Below are 18,982 nucleotides of genomic sequence, written 5' to 3' on the forward strand. Positions count from 1 at the left end.
ATATTTTTATTTTCTTCCTTAAAATATACAGGAATTTAATACCTTCTCCTGAATATATTTGAAATCTACCAGCATTTCAGAATATTTCGGGAAGGAAGAAGTTGGGGCAGAAAAGGTAGTTAACTTTGTTTCCTCAGGAGACCAAACCAAAAAGAAAATAAGTGAGGAGGATGCTTTTCATTAGAGGTTTGCTCTTGTAAACATCTTGCTCTTCCTCCGACAATGCAGATAGACATTTACAGATTTTTGGGGAAGTCTGGTGGTCTGTTCTGGATGCAAGCTGTTGGTTGTGCTGAATTACAGGGCAACGTCTCTCTTAAGAAAAGCTGTGTTGTGAATATTTGTAAGCACAAATCGCTGATTGAGAATGTTTTCCCTTAAATACATATTAGGAGTAACATTATCTCCTACTCTTATTAGGTTGGAGGAACCAATAGTAGGAATATAGCTTCCAGTCTGACAGATCAACCTATTGCCGTATGTAAAACTTTAAATAAAACTTCAGTTCCAAGTTCTGTCGTCTTGCTTACAGTAGTGATAAATTGGCCCCTATTTTTTTTAAACAACTGTTTTTCTTGGAACTATCGAATTGCTAGATCTGAGAACTCCGTTACCAAATCTTTTTATATGAGTTGCTAAGACAACCTTTTCTTGCAAGTAAATAGCTTTTCCTCCTACTTACTAAGGTTGGTAGTGTGCAAGACACCTGAAATCTTCAAATAATTCCTCATGGTTACACTGATTTTTTTTTTTAAAATTTTTTTTTAATCGCTGGAGCTAGCAAAGGAGAGAGTCTGTATAATGTGCAGATCTTTAGTCACCACAAAGCTACAGAACTGGAAAATGGAAGTAGTGGCCATAGTATCACATTTGATGTTGTTTCTTTCTTCTTCTGGGATGCTGCTTCAGAAACTTCTTGGGGTGATGCATGAACAACTGGGTTGCAAGTGCTTAGCAGTGCAGCTGTCAGATGCTGACCTAACAAAATGCCTTGAAATGCAGCACAATCAACTAACATTCTGACATGCCTGATTCTTTAACGCATTTAATAATAAGTACGGATGCAGAGCTGGATTGTAGAAAGTTGGGCTTGTTTGAGAGATGCTTATTGAGTTTTGGGTCATACAGCAAGATTACAGTCCTCCTGGTTAGACAGCAGAAATTAACTCTGTGGTTATTCTGAATGCTCATAGACTGGTGCATGGATGAAGCTCATTGGGTTTTTTTGAAGTGTATACTGAATGGCAAGTAGTGTAAGCATTGGCTCTAAAATGTTTTTACCTGCTCTTACAATATTTCTTTTGTCTTAGTTGAAAAGTGAGATGTGCAAGACCCCTGAAAACACTCACTTTTCTCTGCTTTCACATCATTTAGAAAGGGAAGGAGGGAGCTTTGAGGTTTTTAATATCCTTCTCAATCCTAATTTGGTTACAGAGAAATTCTGAAATCTTTTTATACTGACGTTCAGTAGATGTGACAGTTCTACAAGATTCTTCTGACTTGGGCATGGAAGTAATAATTGTAGAAATTATTGTTGGGGTTTTTTTTATTCCATGTTGTATACTTCGCCTTTGCAATTTAAGACTACTTTAGAGTAGTATATTAATAGCATATTTGTATTTAAAAAATCAATGCCAAAGGTTAACACTTTGCAACATCCTGTGCTGATGAGGTACATGTCTTTCAAGGCTTAAATCACCTAGAGGTCTGCAAAGAGCGTTCAGCCCCAGTGCAGAAGCCAGTCTAACGACTCTTCATTGCTTCCTGTGTGTGTCAAGGATCTGAAGTGTGTTGGGTTTTGTGGGTTTTTTGGGGTTTTTTTTTCCGAATGTCAGTGAGGGAGAATAAATGACACTTAGGGGGAAAAAAAAAAGCTTGCAATGCAATGGTTTTAGTGGTTTAGTTGCTGGCTACTGCAATAGATTACAATCTATAGATCTTATAGATCATAAACTTGATTACAGTCCGTTTGTTGTTGGTTCCTCCACTTTGTGTCTGCTTGTAGCTGCCTGGGAATGGGTTTCCCACTGGGAAAGCCACCTCCGATTGTCATGTGCAACTGTGGTGTTGGCCTTGCCTTTTGCAAGTGTGATAGGGATGACAGTGTGATATAGGTGCTGGTGATACTGGCCTCTTCATGCTGATGAGATTTTATAGTGGTTGCTCTCCTGGGCTAAATTCTATCAACCTGTTTTGTAGGATGTCTTCTTAATCTGCTTTTCCCTCGTGAGTCCCGCTTCCTTTGAAAATGTCCGTGCTAAGGTAAGTACAAGCTGGTAAAATTTTATTTCTAAGGAATCAACGTAGTCTTCAATTTACAAGCACTGGCTGGAAAATATTAGTTGATTTAAAAAAAAAAAATTTATTTTGGCAGGCAATGTGAAATGTAGTTTGAAAAGGTGCAGAAATCCATTTGCCAGACTTCTAAGTCGTGGAAGTTCAGAGCTCAAGAATTGGGTAATTCCTTGATGCACTGATAAGATAACAGTAGTTTAAGAGTTTTCAGTCAACAAGGTGCCAAGATCATGAACAGGAACTTTCCTTTTAATACAATTTAAAGAAAAATATTATTAAAAAAAAAAGTCATGTAAAAATTAGGTTGATAGCACTTGTTTCTTGAATCGGCTGCTGTCCTAGCATGTGCTCTGCTACTGTTGCAGTCTTTCAGGTCCTTGGAGGACTCTGCTGTATGGCATTGTGGAGACCTCACAAATGAGAGGTGGGCTCCGTGGGTGGGGGAAGTACAGATCGGGGTTTTTCAAGGGTGTGGAGAAAATACAGCCCTTAAGGGGTTACATTTTTCGAGTAAATGGAAATACCTGTTGGCTTTATTAAAAATGTTTTGCAATTGTATGCTGCTTTTCAATACTGTGTTAATGGAGTCTTGTGTTATTCCCTTTACTCTTTGATGGACTCTGGCAAGTGTCATGATGGAGCCTTTTGGTCATAAGTGTTCGAGAGCCTTCGTGGAAATCTGCCTCCCCAACCTAAGCTCTTTTTTTGCAGTGGTATCCTGAGGTGCGGCACCACTGCCCCAACACCCCCATCATTTTGGTGGGTACCAAACTTGATCTCCGGGATGACAAGGACACTATTGAAAAACTGAAGGAGAAGAAGCTGACTCCTATCACCTACCCACAGGGCCTTGCCATGGCAAAAGAGATTGGTACGAAGGCGATGGGGTTATTGTTGACTTGATCTAAACCTACTTTGTGGATGATGTTGTACATTAATTAAAAGAAATGCCTGGCTTTTCTTGCAGAGTTAGCTGGAAGCAGTGCTGCTTTAATTGTGGAAAATGGCTTTTTAATTGCCTTTCTGCTTTCCACAGGTGCAGTGAAATACCTAGAATGCTCAGCACTTACACAGCGAGGCCTCAAGACAGTGTTTGATGAAGCTATCCGAGCAGTTCTGTGCCCCCCTCCTGTAAAGAAGAGGAAGAGAAAATGTCTGCTGCTGTAAATGTTCCCCTCCCCCACCCCACTCCAAACCCTGTGCTCTGCTCAGAACAATGGAGCATTCACACTCAATGCCAAGTTTTTCTGTTATAAATTAGTTCTTTTCCATAAATTCTTGAACCAATCAACAATTCTATGGTTTCATTTGTTTAAAGTCTGAAAGTTACCTTGCATTCTTCTAAAAGCAAACTCCTGAAAAGACAAAAAACCTATGTAAAGCCTTATTTTTAAAATCCTGTTCTTGCTCAATTAAGTGTTGCCAAACTATCTGCTGAACTAAGTTGCGTCGTTGTGCTACAAACACTAAGCACTAAACTGTTTTTTAAAGACTTTTCTTGAAGATTACTCTAATTTCTGGTAGGAAATGCAAAAACACTTTCTAGTTTTTCACGGTGACCGTACAGTGTAATTAGCAGAACACTGCACTCTAATGTGTTTTACTATTAAATGTTTTCTCAACCCCCAGTCATTGCATAGCATGGTATATATCGAACCTCAGCTGTTGACAGTGACTGACACCCTTGAGTCACAGTGTAAAATGCTTTCTTGTTGGTAAGGGCTTGGTTGCAATCTAGTTCTTGCTGCTGTGATTTAAAAATAACTGTTCTTACTGAAGTGTATCTAGGCCTTTGACAGCATCGGATTGTGATGGATCAGTGAAATATTGGGTTGGATCAAATGATAGTGCCAGACAGTATTTTGACACTGATGATGATGTACACTACACTGCCAGGGTAGCTGAAACAGAATTGACTTTTAGTGCAGGCTAAATTGGAGACCATTTTCCCAGCGGTGCAGTAGTGGGAGAGAGGTTGGTGTTCATAGGTGAATTCCTTTGAATTTCAAGTAGGGCATTCATTTAGGTACAGTTCTGAACTGGTCATTCCCACAACTGTTGTGTAGTAAATGCTTTTCTTGTAGAATCTCTTCTTACTGAGCAATATAACTTGTATTTTAAAACCTTTCTGAGGATAGAAATTTGCTTTTTTTTTTGTAGAGTAGAATGTTCAAGCATATCCTCCTTATTTTCCTGTTATTTCTGACCCAGTAAGTTATATGCTTTCTGAGGAGCTTTTAGTCTATTAACTAGGTGTAAAAATCATGTGAAGCAGCTTTACACATTTTAGTAATTTTTATATTTTAAACCTCTATGAACCTTCTCAAATATTGCTATTTGCCAGATGTCCCCACCACTGTAACAAACATTACTAATGCAGACAAGTGTTCTTTATGTCACTACATGTACATGTGCAGCATAGATTGAGTAATGGTAACTGGGGTCTGTGAGGTTCTGTAAATTAGTGCTCATGTTCTGTACATCCTAAACTGGCAGGAATACAATGCTGAACTACACCCTTTCAACCACTAAAGTGAAATTTAAAAATAAAAGTTGCAAAATGGTGAAGTTTTTACATTGATCTTTTGCTAATGCAATTAGCAGTATGTTTTGCATGTATGACTTGACTTAATAAATCCTTGAATCACATGTGTGGTAATGTTTGAGTTTCTGAGCAAGTGTTCTCTTTCTTGTTACCACCATGAGCAAGTGTTGTTCTTCCTCTGCTAACAAACAGCAGTGTGGGGTACTTGTCATAGCAGGCTTGCAGTGGTCAAGACCCAGAATTAAATACACTACTGGGCACCCTTTCTTCATTGTTGTTTGGAGTTGTTCCTAGCTCCTGCTTCTGCAATGTTTTAAAGCTGCTGCCAACCAGGGGGGAAAAATACCTGTTTCACTATTGTTTGCAAACCAAAGTACTTTTCCTCTAAAACTCTTTCTTACTTCAACTGTTTGTAAAATGATAGCCCTGCTGCAGCATAGTTTGTGCTTAAGTGCATGCCTCGGATTTTAACCTTTTGAGGTTACAGCCGTGCTGTGTCTGTGTGTGGTAGCTCCCCGGTCGCCCACTCGCAGTCTGAAAATGGCACTTGCCTGTGATCACTATTGCTGTGGACTTACCTTGCTGCACAGCTACTGAACTAGCAACTTTCATCTCACCCCAGCATACCTGAACATGTAAGACAAGTTTTTAGAGTGTATTTTATTTTGTCGCCATATTAAGTATCACAGCAAGAACAAAACCACAGTTATTCTCAGCCACATCATATTACTTCTACTTATTTCTAATAAATTTTTTAATAAGAAATGTTGCTGAGCATTAAAAAAAAGTTAAAATAATTGAACACTAGAAACAAGGAATCTACTTTTTTAAAATCAGTACAACTTGTTCTACATTTTTTGTAGAATTGGATCAGTGTTCTCTCTCTGTTCTCTCTCGGTAGTTGGAGCTAGTGACTAAGATGATGTCCAGGGCATGAACAGCATTTTTTCCCCCTCTTTTTCCTCAAGTAGTTATAGTATTAGTTTAGTTGAGTTTAAAAATCAAAGTAGTCAGTCTTGTGGCTCAACAAATACAAAAGACAGGTAGATCAAAGAATATTGCACATGTATATATCCAAGCAGCATTTAACCGCAACACTCCCCCTACCCCCAGATCTGTAAGAAAAATAGTGCAATCGCAACCGCCTGATTAAAAAGCAGCCTGGGGGGCCTGCGCGCATGCTGTCACCCACTGCAGGCTTGTGCTCGCACTTACGCCCCTCCAGCTGCTCGCACACGGCCGTACTGCTTTCATAGCGCTCCCTTCACACAGCGCCCTCCAGGCTTTGCAAGGGTGGGTCACAGCACCAAGACAACAGCCTGAAGTGACTCTGAAGCAGAACCACATTTTTAAATTTTTTTAAGGTTTGACAGAGTTCTGCTTTAATGAGTAGGCCCAGCTGTCCTCACGCACTCGCCTTTGGTCAAGTATTCAGCTGACGCCTCAGCAAAATGCGCCAGCGTACACAGGCTTGGCTAAAACTTGTCATACTGCTCTATTTCAAACCAGCTCAGCAGCCTTCAGCAGAAATGCTGAATCTGTGCTTTAACCAGCATACCGTCCCTCAAGGTCGCTGCAGAAAGACCCCTGTTTATTTTATGCAATGTGAGAAAGTACTGAAACCCACTTACTTACTTAGATAAGGAAGTGGAATGGGTCCTGAATACTTGAAACCTGCCATAAGCCCCCACACACCTCATCTTCGAGCTGCGGTTATACCACGTTGGTGTTACATTCTCGTGTTTGACAAGAACTACACGATCCATGTTCTTGAGACAAACTGTTCAAAGCTTTGAGCACAACATCTGGCATGTGGTCTGTTATCATCTTGGGACTTATTAAAATGCTGCTGAAGGCTGTTTCATTTGACCATCTTGCCATATATTTAATATCTGAAGAGCACAACCTAAAAAAACAAACACAAACACACCACAAATGCAACAACTCAGACACTGAGAACTGGTGCTCGATGCCAAGCCTGAAACAGCCAACCCCAAGACTTCTGCCCTTGCTCAGGGAGGAACTGGAACCTTCTCCCTGCGGGCAGGCAGACAGGCTCCCACAGAGCTGCAGTTCTGGCCTTCAGGAAACAGCTGGAAGCACTGCCATTCCACGTCCCTGAAGGCAGAACTACACCAAATTATATCATGCCTTAACAGTGAAAGAAGCGATCAAATAATCCTGCTCAAAGAAACACAGAAACAGTCGGAGCAAAGGGGGATGAGGTGCCAAGCACTGCCCTTTCACACGGTTAATATCCAATTTAGGGAACAAGTCACAGTGGTATCAGTAGGAGACCAGGCACCAGACTTACTGCTGCAATTATGATGTACTTAGGATTTTATTTTACAGAACAGTACCTGATGGGGGCTCTTGTGTGCTAGTCCAATTATGAAAAAAACATGATTGGAGTAAATGAAGGAAAAGAACAGTAGAAGAGCAGCCATCAAGAAAACCTTGCCAGGTCATGTGTTAAACTATCTAACTTGTAAAACCAGCATTAAAATTGTTAAAGATGTGAAGCTTAAATAAAATACTAATCTACTGAATGGGAGGAAAAAGAGCAGATTTCTTCTCCAGCCCTTTTCTTCCCTCTTCTGAGAGTTACAGATTTTTTTTTTTTCCTCCTCCTATTTCTGTTTCAGAATGAAGCAAGGGAGTAGACCAGATAATGTCCAGCCTACGGGCTGTTTCAGGTTGTTTTGCCTAAAAAACCCCCAACATCAACAAAACACAAACAAAAAACCCCAACCCCTAAAACACATTGTCCCAACAAAACCACGATCCTCACCCTTCCAGCAGTTTCAGCTTTTCTGTTGTCTCACTTTTCTGCATCCACAAAAAAGCAGCAAAAGGACAAGAAACTAGAGGCTGTGTGGGCACGCTGGGTACTGGGGCAACTGGTTCTCTCCAGTTTGGCCGGGCCAGTATTATGGGCAATATTTTGCCTCACTCTCATCACCAATATTCATATGACTACTCAATAACTAGGTATTTTGTTACCACTTCGCCACTACCAGGCCGTAAGACTGCAAGATCTGCATTCTCAGGCAGGAACTGCAGAATGCCAAAGCTGAACTTAACAGTCTTACTGTTGAACATCATCCCCTGAGCACTTGCAGTATATGGGCAGAGTAAGGCACGCAGCCGTAAAGAGAAACAGTTTCCAGGGCTTTAAGTGAACAGAAAGAAGCAGAGAGGCACAGAATAAAAACTGAAAAGCTGGCTAATGCATAATAACCAAAGATGGCTACTGGAGATGCAGACGAGAAGCAGAGCTGGAAACACGGACTTTGAAAGTGAGAAGCAGCTTTAAGTAGATTTTAGGAAAACAAGACAGTCGTATTCATTATTCTAGTTACCTCCTAGAGCTGGATTCTTCTACAATATGGATAATCTTTCCAGGAAGATACAGATGAGGATACTGGGATGGTGAATTTAAGTGCGATTCATCCTCAAGGGCATTGTATGAAGGTGACCGATGAACCATTAAACTCTCCTCAGCTAGAAGTGGCTGGGTGAGGGCATCTTGGTTTCTACCATCCAGCTCAGTTGGGAAGTTATCTGGATCTCCTCCAAATACTTCGTACCAACACCCACGCAGCAAAATCTGGTACTGAATTCAGAAAGAAAAACAGCTGAATTGAAGTTTGGCACCTCAAGTAACTTATTCTAGTTGTGTGCTTGCAATGCGCATCATCTGAAACTACAATTAAAAGATTAAAAATGACTGTATGCACATGCTCCCCAAACTGTTTTTGAGAAAATCTCCTTACTGAGTTTCCCCCACAGTAATACCTATTTCACCGATATCTAACCCACACCACTAGTAACACTACGGAAAACGTTACAGTCTTTACCAGTTGAATTATTCTGTGTGGATTCTGCTCTGGAGATGGAAGTTTTCTTGCACCTGTAACTTCTAATTGTGCATTATCTTATTCTGTATTTACAACATCACCCAGGCCCTCTACATGACTCCTGATCCTGGGCCTACATGAAAATCTTGCAAGTACAGCATATTTAACTGTAGATGTTCAGAAATGGCAGTTTTGAATCTTTAAGTCACTCCTCTATACCTCCAGTATCATCTTGCCTGATACCACACTGTTCCAGCACTTTGAAAACTATGCTTCTCACTAACAGTAAAAAGAAGAGGTAAGCAATTAACACCATAACAGAGAAATATTTGCTTTCCAAATGAATTCTGAAGACGAAATTTAAATAAAATCACTAATCTGTTTACTTACTGATACTAAATGGTTATTAAAGTAAGTATTCTTACTGATTTTTCATCATTTTAGCTGGTTTGTTTGGGGGTTTGTTTTTTTTTTCCCCTTTTAATTTTTTAATAGTTTTCTTAATCAGCAAAACTAGCAAACAGATAATTTCAGGTCTTGGGTATCTTCCAGGTCTTGTTGAATCTCAATTTCCAAGAAGACAGCTTTATAGGACAAGAGCCTAACACAAGTGTTGTGGAATTAAAAACAAATACTTTCGTTCCAAAACACAACTGTAACTCTCTTCATTAAGATCAAAATACACACATCAATTGTCACTTCATTAAAGCTGAGGCTTAACCCAGCTAACAATTCCACTGACTTTCAACCAGGAACTGTATTTAGTTACCTTGGGTCTGCTGCAGTTTGCCACAATTCTCACTATTCTCCTCTTTAAATCCTCCATGTTGGGCATACTTAACCTGTTTAAACACAGATAGAACAAAGCAAAGCAAAGGCTTCTATTCTCTGCGATCTAATGCATCCTTGAACAAATAATTTAAAAATATTTCCATCTCACCTTGCAACAAGGTCCTTTCCAACAATGACTGAAACGATGAAGTGCTTAGTGTAATCTGCAAGTGATTTGCTTAAGAAGAAAAAAAAAGATGCACTTTAGATACTCTAAAGAGATAGGCACACTTTAGCTTTATGATGATCATTATCATTCAATAAAAATACAAATATGTGGCAACAAGCATCAGCATTTGCAGTCAGCACTTCAGTAGGCTTTCAGACCTACTTGCTACAGATGACAGAGTAATTTCAATGCTGATTGTAACAGTATGTGTAGATGTCAAACAGGCCAAGCTAGACAGGCAAGCATTTTATTTCTGGAACATTTATTTTAAACTCCAATTACACTATCTGACACAATTCACTGGATATATTTCACTCTGTAATATTCCCCCAAGAACTCGACTATAACTCGAGATTGAGCAAATCTAATTCTAGTGGAGAATGTATAAACAACCTCTTAACAGTCAAGCCCAGAGTTACCATCTAACGTATTTGTCAACTACCTTGAAGATTTTTACATCTTGGACACAGAATCAAATAACAGAAGTTTCATATTTACCTTAAAAGTCCTCCTGGAGGAGAAAAGGCATAACATCTTAATGTTCGGAAAGAGTTCCTGAGCATGATCGCCAATATAGAAGCTGTTCCACCACCCAAACTGTGACCAACTATCACAAGTTTATATTCCTACAGACAGAAAGAGAAGACTGAAACATAGACGGACGCAGAAAAAGCTTTGTGTAATTCTTCTGGCAAACCAAATTATTTGCAAGTTAACTTACTGGAGCAATTGTGAAAGCCTGGTTTAAAATTCCATCATTTATCAGCTTTTGATAGATGTAATTTGCAGCTTGAGTTATTCCCTACAAGACAGCATTTAAAGTTAGAAGAGAAGGGTATATCTAACCTGAACAGTGATACATGTATACTTTAAACACACCACCATCATGTTACAACTTCCTTTTTGCAAAGCTGGTCTTCTCTTTGAACATGCTCCTGACAGAGGTCTAGTTATAACCAAGTGGTCTTGTACATAATGGTTAAAAAGATTATGTCCTTATTAAATATATCAAAAAGTCTGACAAGAGGATTACTAATTCTACCTTGCAGTTCCAGAGGCAGTATTTGATGCAACAATCAAGTCACAGAAATAATTTGTGCAATCCATCTCACAAGGAGAATACTCTTCTGTTTAACTAAGGGATCCCAGGTGTTTATAGTTTTCTTACTGCTGAGATGATTTATAAACAGCTACAGGCTGCACACACCTTATGCACAAAGCCGTTCTCTAGAACATCCTCCAGTGTCAAGTCTTCGCAATCTGCCGACAGATCAGTGAGAATGTCCTGTAAACAATACAGCTTTTGTCAGATGTCTCTGCGGGGCTTCATGGCTCATGGGTCACACTCTGCAACTCAACATTGTCATAGAGACATCATCAAGCTGACTTCCAAGTTTGTAAGCAACAAAACACAATCCACCATAAAACACCACCCAAGCCAATATATACAGCAATCACAATTCTGATTTCAGCAGCTATTTCCAAGCTGCAAACACAAACCTTTCAAATGCACCTCTACGCACAGTGAAAAGGAATTACCGCTGCCCGCCCTCCACACTCTCTTCCAGTGCCACAGGGAATATTACCCATCCACAGATGGGAGGGCTTACAACTTAAACCTGGAAGAATCATACCTGTGAATGTGAATCATATCTTTTACATGTGCCAGTGTAACACAATTTCCTCTAGATACTAGGAATTCACCCATTTCTATAAAGCTAATTCTATAGATCAGATGGATGATACCTCAAAAGACAAGGTTCCTCTCACTGCAACCACAATAGCTTCTTTTTTGTGATCCAAAGCAACAAAAAACGGAATCTCATAGATCTGGAGGGGAAAAATGTAATCAGTAAAGACACCAACTTTGTTCTCACCTTCTGAAACCTCTCTTTATTGTATTATGGAAAGAAGCTGAATTAGTTTCTTATCAAGTTAGTGTAAGTGCCTTTATTGCAATACTGAGACAGACTTATGTTACTGGTTTTTTGGCTGTTCCTTCAGACTGGACAAAAAAAAAATCAGAACTGAATGTTTCAGGGCCTGTTTTCATTTGGCTTTGCATCTTGCACATTATAAATGCTGAAGGCAAGTAGAAACTGCACCTCTTGCTTTCACTAAATTAATCACTAAATTTTTCTGCTGAATGCCTGTCCAGATTGTTTACCTTGTTATGAAAACTGATATGAATGAAGTCTCTGTACTGCAGTCCTGTTATTTTTAGGATGGATCCAAAGTGAAAGTTATGACGATCACTGCCAGTTATATCAGAATCTGTTGGTCTATTTCCGCAACTAACAAACACAGAAGAGAAAAAACTTTCATGTTCAAATTTTTTAAGTTTCCTTTCGAGGAATGAAACTCAGTTACATTTGCAGAAGGATTTCTGCCATGAATCAACTGCCCTTTTTTTTTTTTTTTTTAAAATACTCCCCCACCCCGCCCCCCCATTGTCTAGGTAGTCTGATAGAAGATGTTACCTCTGCCCACAAACCTGGTTTGGTCTGAGCAGCATGCCATACATTTTCAGTTCAAGGACTGGCAAATACAGCATTGCTACAAGACTATCGGCAGAGCAAACAGTCCAATAAGGAAAGCATTTTTAAGACTACAGGCCAATGACAGAAAATACAAACAAGAAAAAAGGAAATTCAAAACAAATTCTGTACAGTAGGGTCATCACATGTTTTATCCATTGTATTATGCAGTATTTTTTTCTCCCAAGTCATTTCTATTTCAGTAGGTTAAATAATTTCACATTACTAATTAAGAAAATCACGGTTACAGTCACAAACATTGGTGGTTACTTAAATATACAGTAATCCTACACAGCATTACGCATACTTCAATACTGACTGTAAACATTTTTTTTGAGTAAAGTGGACAAAAGGAATAAAACGGAGGCTGGAGGGACAGGTAACTTTTGCTAATTCCTTTAAGACAGAGAAAACTGTTGATACACTTTTATTTCTATACACATATATGTGCCCAAGAGGTAGCTTTAAAAAGCCTCCTTTTAAAACCTGTTTGGTTTCATTCCAATTCTTCCTTTGTCATTTGCTAAATGAATTCTATTTATCTCAATCACAAACTCGTCTTAAGAAACAAAAAGCTGTTCTGTTTCTGAAGGTGGAAAGATGTTGGAATTTTGTTTCTACTTTGATGTTTGAATTTGTGAAAGATAGCTGTACCAGTCAAGCTCATGTGATATAATTTAATGCAACAAAACCACTGCTATTAAAACTATTTTGTTTCTGCTAACACTAGCTAAATAACAGGAAGCTATGTGGTTTTAAGCTCTTGATTGAACCTACCAGTCACCATTGAGCTTACAAAGTGCAGTAAATGGGTTGGTGTATATGTAGTAGGGCCAGCCATAAGCAGCTGCAGCAAACAGCATATAGTGGGCAGCATTCTCCAGTTCGATATCCAAATCATCTGTCTGAAAGGACACAGGGAAAGAAAAGGAAGGAGAGAGAGGAAGAAAGGTGTGTTAGGCAGCCCCAGAATAAAACCTGAACACATCATCAAGGCATGATGAAATACACACTATCCAAAAGGAAAACCTCAAGGTCTAAGATGAACTAAAAATAGCCACTCATATTCCAGGAAAAAGTCTGTGTTTATTTACATAGCTACACAGCTCAAGAATCTTGAAAAGCTCTCATTAAATCCGTTTCTTCCAATACTTATAAGCTGATAAGCTCAATACTGAAAACAACTTTTGCTCCAAATATGTTACTTAAGGCTGTCAAAGGAATGGCTGAAGAGTCTGCAGCAGACCTCTTTGCTAAGGACTTCTAAAACACGAATCACAGAATCTTTGGGTTGGAAGGGGCCTTTAGAGGCCATCTAGTCCAACCCCCCTGCAATGAGCAGGGACATCTTCAACTAGATCAGGTCACTTAGAGCCCCATCCCACCTGATCGCGAATGTTCCCAGGGATGGGGCATCTACCACCTCTCTAGGCAACCTGAGTCAGTGTTTCACCACCCTCATTGTGAAAAATTTCTTCCTTACATCTCGTCTAAATCTACCCTCTGACGAACCCATATTGGCTGGATTCAAAAGGAAGTTGACAGAAATGCATTGGTTGAAGTAGAATTATCTACTTCTATGAAACACAGACCAAAAGAAGGTAAAATAATTTACAAAGGCGTTTTACCATAAATGACCAGCACAAATCAATTAGCAAAGTGCAACCCACCATCTGCAAGCTTTTAAAAGATGCTATTTTTGCTTCTTACCTTGTCTGGATATTTCTAGCAGACGTAATTTAAACAGATCACAATACTAAAAGACCATCTTTTCAGTTCTATGCAAAAAGCGCTAAATATTAATTTTCCCTCTGTTCCCTTTCTCTCCTAGCTCTTCAACAATGATCAGATGTCCTAAATGGTTCTTTTTTGTAATTAATTCCCCATTCATATACAAGTTCTACTTATGCAAAAGCAGACAAACGTTTTGACTGCAAACTCATCAAGATGTTTTCACTGCATTTATTAATAACTTAAATTGTTGTGAATTTTTATAGTAGTGTTTAATTTTGTTAAAAACAAAATCAAACAAACAAAACACCCTTGCACAAAGAACCACATTTCAATTTGATCTGGCACCATCTCCTACAGCAACTGCACCAGAGGCTGCAACAAGAGTTAACAAGTAACAAGTCTTACCAGAAGAGATGATGGAGAATGACACAGGACTTCTTCAGGCTCTTTTGGACAACTTTCCATTTTATCTTGCTCTTGATGGAGCAGCGTCAAACCAGCTGCTATGTCACTTGGCACCAGATCAGTGTCCTGTACAAAGACACGAAAGAGTGATTAAACCATCCCACACCTCAACAAGGCAAAACAATCCCAAAAGAAAATGCACACAGCATTCTATTTTTTCAGTATAAATACATTTTCACTGAAAGACAATATGCACTGGAGAAACAAGTCACAGCAGCATCTAACCTCCCATCCCTTTTGTACGTATTGAATGTTTTCTTCAATAAGACTGACGACAATTCTAACATGAATTTCATCACTTAATACCCGACAGAGGACCCGCTAAGCCATATAGCGAACAACGATCCATTACTGATCACTGTTCTACACCAGTTCACATATTGAGGAAAAGAAACTCACCCTTGTTCTCCTGACTAGACACTAACCAAAGGAGAAAGAATACTGTTTTCTCACAGCCCTTCATGCTGGTGAAGGGACAGAAACATTTGCTAAAGAGAGGGGAAAATTAGTGTTGCTTATCTTGTATAAGAATCACCTCTGATTTTGAAATTGGCATATTCAAAACCTGACTTCAAGGCACAGGGTAGCAGGGACCTCTGGCTGAACAAACATACATGTGTGTTGCAATGTTTGCAAATTCAGAGTTAGTAAAAAAATAGAATATAAAAAAAGCTTTTCATCTTACGGAAAAGTAGGTGCGGAAAAGCTCTGCGATACTTGTAAAAGCCACTCGATGGTCATCGTCTTGCACAATACAACAACACAGTAACCTGATTCTTTTTTCCCAGACTCTGGTGGCAGTGTTCTTCACATTATATAGCAATTGCCCTGACTGGCTGCTTTCCAGGTTCCGATTTACACTATCGGTGAGGTAAAACGTCTTTTTCCCCCCAAGTGGATCAAAGACGATTACAACTCCAATAACGGTAAAGATGATGATAACCCAGCTGCAAACCAGAAGGAAGTGGGATAAAAAGACTGTGAAACCAGATAGTTCTGACAAGTATGCAAGAAAACACAACTACATACCTTGACAGACAGAAAACACAGTTAGATATGAAATACTGTATGAACACCATCTGTTACTGTCTTAAGGGTGCATGTTTTGTTATCGGGCTTTCAATCCACTAGGCACAAGAACAAGGCTGTCAGCTTGTATTCACATAGGGCACCAAACCGAAAATCACAGCCCTGTGCTTTGGAAATAGCAAACCAGAGGTGTGAAGGCTCCGTTTTTCACCACCAGTTAAGTGATCTAGCTACTACCCTCTTCACATTTATCCAGTTTTCTACATTCCCATCTCTCCCTCTTACTCTTTCTGATCTTCATCTCCTTTCCTTCACTGCAGCACATGCCCTCTCAAGGCAAGTAGCTCAAGCTTGTTTAGGGAAGGATACCAACTCACCCTAGCTGTCTAGATTTAAAAATTTTTCTTTCACAACATAAACCCTTTGTTGAGAAACCACAATAATTTACAAAAAATACCAAAGTCTCCAGCTGCTGGGAAGGCCTTCAATAAACACATACAAAAGCCACGTAAGCAGTATTTTTCATTTCACGTACACTACTACACTACCAAGCTTAGATTTGGGGGGAAGCACCTTTACCTTGCAATAACTGTCCCCATGATGACATTTATCACAGTCTTTTCGCAGTGCACACTGCTGTCTGACACCCACACAGCTCCTACAACAGCCCAGATGAATTCAGGCAAATAGAGAAGTAGACGAGTATAAAGTAGCTTGGGGAGTGATTTTCTTGGGCCTGGATTAGAAATTGTTCCTGAAATTACAGGAAAAACTTAAAACAAGAACTGTTTATGAATGCATCTTAAGTACATAAAATCCTACCCAGATATATGAACTTTCTGATCTTTACAGAAAATAAGAAACTTAACTGAAATTATAAAGTATTTTCATACTAATGGAAAGCTACCACTGAAGCTGAGAAAAGAAAAACAAAGGGTTTATAGCTGTGATTCTTAGAATCTACTCTACTAATACCCCAAATCACTGTCTAGTCACAGACAGTTCTGCAGTGAACTTGAGGCAGTAGTGCTGTGCCCAGCATAAGCCAAAGCAGCATACAGGAGCACTGGCTTGCCTGCAGTTCCTTATGACTTTTTGTGCCTGCTTTTACTAATATTCTATTTAGCTTTTAGTTGGATGAATATTTAATTTTTAGATGCTACTGCTGGTCTGCAATGAAGTTCTGTTTACTAACTCACTAAATAATAAATCCATTCAAATTTTATTTAGGAAAACAAAAGTAGGACCATTACCAGGACAAATAATTCCTAGACTATTTTCTGTATTGTTAGTTTACTAATAACCTCTTCATTTTAGCACTCTTAGCAATAAAAAAGGGAGTAATTATTGGCCAGCTCAGCTCCTTAAACCAGTTTGTTGATTGCAGGGCAATGAGGTGGTGTGGCATGCATGCTCATGTGTAGGCAGGATAATTTCTAAAGGCTTAAAACATTGCAGAACAAAAACAACTTTGGAAACTATTTTCCAGTTGTAAAGCTGTAGTTCATATCTAGCGACAAAGCTGTTTAAAAAGCCCTTGATCCAGTGGTCACTTGTTCCCATTCCTGGGTTGTAGCCTGTACTGCAGCAGCACGGTTGCTTACACAGACACAATCGGATGGAACTGTGGCTCCTGAAAACAACTTCTTTCCCTTCTCAGCACCACAACCCAGTGTATTTCTCCAGTCAGGTTCACTACTGGCATCACTAACACCTACATCAGTACAGTGCAAGGCATGGTGCAAGAACCGTTGCTCCCAAACCCACACATTACAACCACAGCCCAAGTCATCTCACCATTAATTTTCTGGGAAAATCAGCCTCAGAATTCTTCCATTTCTTACTTATAATGGCCTTGTAACTGTATTTTTATACTGAACAAGACTCTTTTCTCCCTGCTATTTACAGTTACATCTCACCTCCTCAGCTTTGATATAAATATAAATAGCATAACTTGGCTAATCTTCCCTTCCCTCCTCTGGAAACTGTAGGAAAACTAGTGGCTACATTTAAGGCCAGGATTATCGTCCACATGTCTGCTTTGTCATAGTTTCTCTTCATGCACTCTCTGTACTTCAGTCCACTTAAATAATTTAAATACTCTTTTATTTACAGCGTGTTGTGAGAACGAATATATTAGAAATCGAGGGGTCTCATCTATTACTCCAGAGACCACACACCTATGTCAAATTAATCTTCCTAGCATTATTTTGATAATGAGGTGCCTCACCAGGCAAAATGCTTTCCTAGCATTTTTTTAACCCAAAATGAACCATTTCTACAAATGACTAGAAGTTGCAGTGGGGTCTTTACTTCTGTTTAGCCACTCACTTCAAGCTGTAAGTTCTGCTCTACTTAATGGTACTTACTGCATTAGTTTTACTGTGACATTTATATGGATCACTGTCCTGTGTGTCTTTTTTCCCCAAGCAACCCACTGCAGCTAATGAACTTTCACAAGACATGACTAAATCTGCCTATGCAAGGCAAAGCCAACATGATACTTCAGATGAGAAACTGATTTTGGATGAATTCCCCTAAATACCTGTCAGAGAAGTTACGTGGCATTCCATTCAAGGTCATGTATTAACGGTGAACACAGAGCAAGTTTTCAAGATGCTCTGATGGCAATGAGCGTATCACCGTTAGCTGCATTAAGCTGTCGGGTCCATTTATTGTTCTAGATTCCTGACTAACAGAGGTAGTACTATTAAAACAAATATATTATGCTGCCAAACAGTTGCTCAAGTTTGACTACCATCAAAGTACTTGAATTTTTTTGCATTTTTTTTATGTCAGCTCCAGATTAAAAAGACATATATATTACAATCCTACCAGATAAATATAAAATATTATTAACTACTTACCTTGCATACTGACATATACAAGTGCAGATAATGCACATATTATAGAAGCCAGAAGAATAAGGAGGACAAGCAAGTAGCTGTGCAGTAATCCTCCCCCAGGACAGTTAAACTGCCCCTTATGAACTGTGTAAAGAGCAAGAATTCCAATCCACCTACAGGAAAGTAAGATAATAAAAGTTAGAGTTGTAAGGAAAAAGTGCGTGCTGCAAAGTGATCACCCGATGAACAGTCTTCATCTTAATCACAGCATTCCACAAAGATTAACAGAAAGGGATGTTGTTATGTAAGGAGTTTGTCAGAATGAAGGGACTATACGAATACTCGGCAGTAATTACAAAGTCGTTTGCAGACCGAGCAACAGGCTCCCTTTATGGTGCTATGCATTTCCACAGATCCCAAAGAACCCAGGCTGATCTGAACAAAAGAATCTTCATACTAATTCTTTAAGTAACGAAACCACGTTAGCACCAGTCACCTCTTAAATACAACCGGGTGATTAAGGCTCCGCGCGTGCAGAGGATAGCGCAGTAACTGTGTTACGCTATGTGATTATGCAAATCAAGGGGATCTATCACCAAGCCACCGCTTTCCGCCCCGGCGGTTCAACGCCTCAGAGGAAGGGGCCGAGGGAGTGCCGCTGCCGCCGGGAA

General features: G+C 39.4%; 2 protein-coding genes across 2 annotated transcripts in view; one reads left to right on the forward strand and one right to left on the reverse strand.

Annotated features, from left to right (window-relative positions):
* LOC104624139 (ras-related C3 botulinum toxin substrate 1) overlaps window positions 1-3,787 on the forward strand; it is a 10,718-nt gene extending 6,931 nt beyond the window's left edge. Inside the window, exons 5-7 of the mRNA XM_010291426.1 lie at window positions 2,200-2,262; window positions 3,007-3,166; window positions 3,332-3,787. Coding sequence (XP_010289728.1) covers window positions 2,200-2,262; window positions 3,007-3,166; window positions 3,332-3,462 — 354 coding nt within the window. The 3' untranslated portion in view covers window positions 3,463-3,787. The remainder of the gene's footprint in view (window positions 1-2,199; window positions 2,263-3,006; window positions 3,167-3,331) is intronic.
* Window positions 3,788-6,539: 2,752 nt separating this feature from the next.
* On the reverse strand, window positions 6,540-18,484 carry DAGLB (diacylglycerol lipase, beta; the record flags this gene model as incomplete). Its single annotated transcript, XM_010291427.1, has 14 exons — window positions 6,540-6,746; window positions 8,203-8,456; window positions 9,470-9,542; window positions 9,641-9,709; window positions 10,199-10,326; window positions 10,422-10,502; window positions 10,908-10,985; window positions 11,447-11,530; window positions 11,868-11,994; window positions 13,015-13,142; window positions 14,377-14,502; window positions 15,122-15,383; window positions 16,045-16,219; window positions 18,333-18,484. Coding segments are annotated over 14 exons (1,930 nt in total), but the record flags the coding sequence as incomplete, so codon positions are not given.
* Between the last annotated feature and the right edge of the window lie 498 nt (window positions 18,485-18,982).

Source organism: Phaethon lepturus, unplaced genomic scaffold (genome assembly GCF_000687285.1).
Source record: "Phaethon lepturus isolate BGI_N335 unplaced genomic scaffold, ASM68728v1 scaffold31467, whole genome shotgun sequence".
NCBI classification, from domain to species: Eukaryota; Metazoa; Chordata; class Aves; order Phaethontiformes; family Phaethontidae; genus Phaethon; species Phaethon lepturus.